Source organism: Sinohyriopsis cumingii, chromosome 16 (genome assembly GCF_028554795.1).
Source record: "Sinohyriopsis cumingii isolate HCF-2022 chromosome 16, ASM2855479v2, whole genome shotgun sequence".
NCBI classification, from domain to species: domain Eukaryota; kingdom Metazoa; phylum Mollusca; class Bivalvia; order Unionida; family Unionidae; genus Sinohyriopsis; species Sinohyriopsis cumingii.
The window spans coordinates 39357619-39363618 of NC_142976.1; the positions used below are offsets into that span (position 1 = coordinate 39357619).

The 6000-nt window shown below is 37.9% G+C and overlaps 1 protein-coding gene across 1 annotated transcript in view; it reads right to left on the reverse strand.

Annotated features, from left to right (window-relative positions):
• Positions 1 to 3595, reverse strand: part of LOC149780253 (uncharacterized) — a 38364-nt gene extending 34769 nt beyond the window's left edge. Inside the window, exon 1 of the mRNA XM_089936187.1 lies at positions 3458 to 3595. Within this exon, the coding sequence (XP_089792313.1) occupies positions 3458 to 3560 (103 nt within the window). The 5' untranslated portion in view covers positions 3561 to 3595. The remainder of the gene's footprint in view (positions 1 to 3457) is intronic.
• Positions 3596 to 6000: the final 2405 nt, after the last annotated feature.

A 6000-nucleotide genomic window follows, 5' to 3' on the forward strand; every position in this document is an offset into this window, starting at 1 on the left:
GGTTACAAACAGAGCGACAAAAAAAATGGCAACGAGTTTGATCTCGACGAAACATTTATTATACAATTACAACAACAGCAGAATAATCACTGCGCGAGTTGTAATTGTTTATTGCTGTGGCAGTATTCGAAAAATAATCCAAGGCAATTTACCGTAGATAGAATAGATAGTAATCGCGGTCATACGCGTGAAAATGTAATGCTGACCTGTCTTGAGTGTAATCGACGCAGAGGTGCTGCTGCAGTTATTTAAGTGATCGAGGTGGTAATTGTGTATCCGTGGGAATCACCTGAAGTTGCTCGCGTTTAAATCCGCGTTGAGGAGCAGTCGAATCTAATCTGTAGATGGGAGGTCTGCCGGTTGATCTGGTTATGCTGGATATCTTATGTGTAGTAACACTCCATGTGGGATCGGTTGCTCTTTTTTTTCCTCCTTCGAGTTCGCCGGGTTCGTATAAATACCTAACGGTGACATTACCCGCTAGCGTCGTTGGCTGCGTTGAAACACGTCCGTGAATCACTTTAGTGATCGGGGGTATATATTTTTTTGTGATTGCATTTACAGGTCTCATGTTTGTTGTTCTGGTAATTTCATTATTCAGTGCGGCTATCACGTTTGGCAGTCTTGCAACCCATTCACGAGATCTCGTATCGTAAATGAATTCCCTCGCGTACTGGTATCCGAATAATCTCTCAGCGAGTGTTCTATTAAATCGCTCAACAATTGCCTGATCCCGATGAATTTCAGTATGTCCTCGTCGTATAACAACGTTATGCTGCTTTGTCAGTGATGACACCGCGCCCTGAAATTCCTTGCCAGGATCAACTTGTAATAATCGAGGCCAGCTTAGAGGTCCTCGTTGATAAATTCGTTTAAACGCAGAGGCAACTTCGGACGCTGTTTTAGTCGCTAACGGTTCTGCTTCTTTGTATCTACTGGCAACATCAACTACTGTTAGCGCGTATTTGTATATTTTTCTACGGACAGTATCATGAGGCAGGAATAGTATGTCAGCCTGATGAACTTCATTGGGGGTACTAACATCAAAATGTGCAAAGTTGATTTGTCGAGGTGGTGGTAGGTAGATTTGCCATATTGCTTGTTTTGACAGCCATTTTTTGGCAGCCTCGCGTGGTACTGATGCCGCGTTGGCGAGTTTATTAATTGCTGAGTTACCTCTCCAATATCCGGCCGGGGAATAATAAATCGCTTGCATGGAAACACTAGCGTTGGAAGTCCTTGGACTTGTCTGCATCGTTATTAATTATCCAGCGCCTAATGCTAATTTAGATTTCATCGCTGATCTTACTAACCAATTAGCGAGTGACTCCCTAAATGATTTATTTTTTATGGCGCTTAGTGCATGAATTAATTTCACATCCGCGATATGCCTGTCTTGTAGATCTTTACTTCGATAAGCAATATCATGTATGTGACACGCTGCGTCGATAGCGTTTATCGGATACTCGCCGGGTTTTGGTTTAGACTGTTCATCAAGTCTGATATCTAGTCGTGTCCCTGGACCGCAGTAATTGTATCCTGGGAGATGTTTTTCTCCGGGATATTTAGCCCAAGGGGTACCTGGAAGTCGTCCGAGGGTTGCTGCGATGTCACCTCCGCTGACTTTGTCAAACTTTTTTTTTGAAATCTAAATTTTTTTGTGCCACATCGCGCACACTTACCAGAAAGTGCTTGTCTGTTATTTTTTGTTGTAATGGTTGTTAGATCATTCGTAGGGGTTTGTGCCTTACACTTCACACAATATAGATCCATAATTATTATTCCTTATATACAAATGGAGATCACTGATTTTTCTGCGACGCGAAGGAAAGAACCAGTCAAGCATAATTCCGTGCTACCAAATTCTATCAGAATGATCATCATAGGACCGTCAGGATCAGGTAAAACACAGCTGTTGCTGAACATGATAATGAAGTGGATGAAATGGGACAAACTATACTTGATAGCTCCGTCTGTGGATGATCAACGTTGTTATGATGTTATAAAAGATTTTAATGAGAGTGCAAAAGCGCTGAGTGAAGACGGCGAGGATGTTGTTGAATTTATAACTGATATTGAAGAAGCTCCGTCCGTGGAAGACCTTAACGGGGAAATAAATAACCTAGTAGTGTATGATGATGTGATGCTGGACAAGCAAAAAAATCCTGCAAGAATATTTTCACGAGGTCGTCATAAAAACACTGATGTGATTTATGTTACTCAGCGTTATACACAAATTCCAAAAGTAATCAGGGATAACTGTAATCTTCTTGCGGTGTTTAATGGAGTTGATGTTCACACGCTGAGAAATATTCATCAAACCTGGTGTAGCGGCGATATGGATATTAATAAGTTTAAAAATTTCTTTAGTCACGCTCAAAGAAACCAGCATGGATTTGTGACAATAAATTTACACGACCCGCGTACACGATACCGCGTCGGCCTTGATACACTGTATGGTTAACATAAAAATGTTTTTCCTTGGAAATCTTCGTCTTCGTAGAGCAGCAGGGAGGGCGCAAACTACACCTGATTTTTCAATGATACCTCACCGTGGAAATTATGTCGGATACGAGTCGGATTTATTGAAGTAACTCGCGTTATATCAGCGGCGACAAAGCATTTTCAAGGACATTTTTTTTTGTCCTGTATTCTGAATAGAAGGGTTATTTCGTCGAAATAAGCCCTCTATCGAGGAATAGTTTCCTGGAGGGGTTTATTGTGAAAATAGTTTCGGTCTGTTCGCCCCCTCTGCTGCTACATATAATATTATTACAAAAACAAACACCATGAAATTAGAAAAACATTATAAAATAAAAAAACATGCTGAGAATATTTCAGGTAGGAAACATTATAAGGTCTTTAAGTTTGTTCTTGCAATCGAAATAAATGAGTTTTGAGAGCCCTCTTGAATGTGATCACTGTGTCTTTGTGTCCAAGTTCAGTGGGCAATTCATTCCACGTTGCTGGGCCCTGTTACGCAAAAGAACGCTGTGCATATGACTTTGTTTTCATAGTGGGAATAAGGAGTATACGATTCTCAGAAGAGGAGCGTATGTATCTTGCTGGTGTGTACACATGGGTGAAGTCGGATAGGTATGTTGGGCTAGAGTCCGACAGTGAAACGTAGCACAGAGAACAAATTCTGTGTTTGATTCTGGATCGAATGGATAGTCAGTGTAGGGTACAGAGCAGCAGGGATGTGTGCTCTGATCGTGGTACTCCAATTTATATAATAATATTCAGTGTAATATTTATGCATAAGAAGCCAAAAAAACTGAATAAACTCCATTTAGAGATATATGTAATCAGATTCTCCAAAACTACACCAATTACTGCAAAAAGCGACTCTGAGCGCGTACATTACATGCGAGATGTACTACATTCACTACCTTGTACTGTACTGAGGTATACCACCAATTTCACATTGATACTACTGCAAAGTTTAAATTCTTACCTTCTCCCCTGCAAAGTATGATGTCTCTGAAGCGCCTCAGGTGTTCGATCGCAGTGACTGAGGTGTTTTCTACATTTATTTGATTTTCATTCACATAACTCATAATTTAGATCGAACGTTAATAAAGTTTCCATCTCGGCGGATGAGAATAGGTGGAAAAAGTACCTACTAATAGTACTAATAGTACAGACGATATTATGACGTCAGACAGAGAGACTGGTTTAATCTTTCTCTGTATTTGTTGCCAATGAAAGTAAATTAGATTAGATACCCAGTCTCAAATATTTCGATGGGAGCATCCTCTGCTTTGTTTTTACCGACTATGCCGATTGTGGCATAGTCTGGTTCCCTTACCTCTCTCCACTCTGTTACTCTTTGTTGAAACGAGTTTGATGTGTTTGCATATTCGCCTGTGGATACTGTTATTCACTATATAAATAAAATAAATAAATAAAAATAATTTTGAAAAAAATTAAACTAATTCAAATGTTGATTTGTTATAAATTAAATAAATAAATATAAATAAATAAAAAATTGTTTCAAAAATAATTCAAATGTTGTTTTGCCTATTTCACGTATCAAACAAAGTGTAATGCAATGTTTCTGGAAAACATTATTTGCAGATTCCATTCTGTGATAATGACATTAATGTAAGCATTGATATAAACATTAACACTGATGGGAAGATGACCCAAACTGTAGAGAGTGACATGCAATTAATTCACGTGTTTGATGTGGATACATGTCTAAATTTGTATTCAACTAAATTTACGATAAAACGCAAAGATGTCGTCAGCTTTACCAGGTCAATATATAACCATTTCTCAGAAACACAGTTTGTGGTGAATAAAGATACATACAAACCATTTTCTTGTATGATTTTTGTGTAACCGCTGTTTTTCATTTTCCAGGTTTTCACATTTTCATTTTGATGTCTGTTTTCTTTATTTCATTTCTTAATGTACTCTTTTAACGATGTTTATAATCTTCAGAAGTGTTGCTGAACTCGGTTACTTATTTCTCCTCTCCACACACGGCCTATATCTAAATTTCAATATTTTTCATTACTTGCAAGCAGCATGGTAAGTCTTCATGCAGTTAATATTTCTAACAACTTCACATCATTTTATCTTCCAAACTGCGAAGACCAAAAAGATGATGAAACTGAGAATTGAGCACTGCCTGGATATGTCACTTCACAAAAAACAAAAGATCCGCATAATTGGCTGGCATCTTGGGAAATTTTCATAGCACTTACAATAATACAGCCAGGAAGAAATTAAATCAGGTCAAATAACACAATGTATTATTTTATTGGTTATGGATTGGTTATTTTTACAAAATTTCCTTTGGACAGAAGGTCAAAAGTTATTTCTTCCCCAAATCTTGACCATGCAGTGGTAAAATAAGTTGAAAATAACAATGAATAATCAACCATGCCACAAGGGAACATTACCATTACTTTATCTTGCAACGGCGACATCTATACTGCGTCTAACCCCATAACAAAAATATTATGACAGTCTTCAAATTGGTGTCAATTTGGCAAAATATTTTGATTGATGAATGATTTCGAGAGAAATAAAAATATAACCATCACAGGAGGCCACGTTGAATGCAACATGCTTTTAGCATGTTTTTTTTTTTTTTTTTTTTTTTTAAATTACAAATGGTTCCCCCCGTCAGTAATAGACACAAGAAAATGCAATACGGAGAATTCCATGTTGACTCAGTTGGTTCACTATTGGCTACCTTATTACATGTGGACTTTAACATAAGAAAGTTTTTAATTTAAAAACAAATCGACATTGCTGTGAGAGCTTAACATTTGGGTTACATAAATAGCGAATAAAGGGAAATACAATATATAAATATTCGGTATTACCACGATATCAGAATAATTACCCTTGTATACCATGGAATCAACCTGGTGGTTTTATCGATCATTTCAGGGAAATCATCTGATTTAAACTGATAATTAAATGCATGTTGATAAAGAGCACACAAAAAACAACCAACATACGTATATAATGTCTTGAAGGTAAGCGTCTTTATCGCCATTTTTGGCCAGTTGCATATTTTAAGACGTGATACCTTAGTACTCCTGTCTACAGACATATTGTATCAGAAAGGGACGGCGTAAGCGTATATAATCAACAAATTTTACAGATAGCATGCATTATTTTTCCTAACTTCAACTCTATAGGGGAAATAATCAAGAAAAGGGGGAAATAATTAACGTGTAATATACTAGATGCAAATTATCACACACACCTTTGACAGCCAGATTACATTTAGCTATAATATATAGAGTTCCGTCAGGTTTGGTTGACGGTAGGTCCGATTAGGCACGGCAAAAAGCTATACTTCTCACAGGGTGAGTGATCATTTACTAGAGGCAAGGGGCCTGGTGACGCTGAGCGATGGTAGCGGAGTCCCGAAATAAAACCCGTAAAAGGGCTTAGACGTTGTGCATTTAATGCATAAATCGTACCTCCTGTACAAGTGCCCCAATAAGTCTACTTGAAGTGGAGAGTATAGAC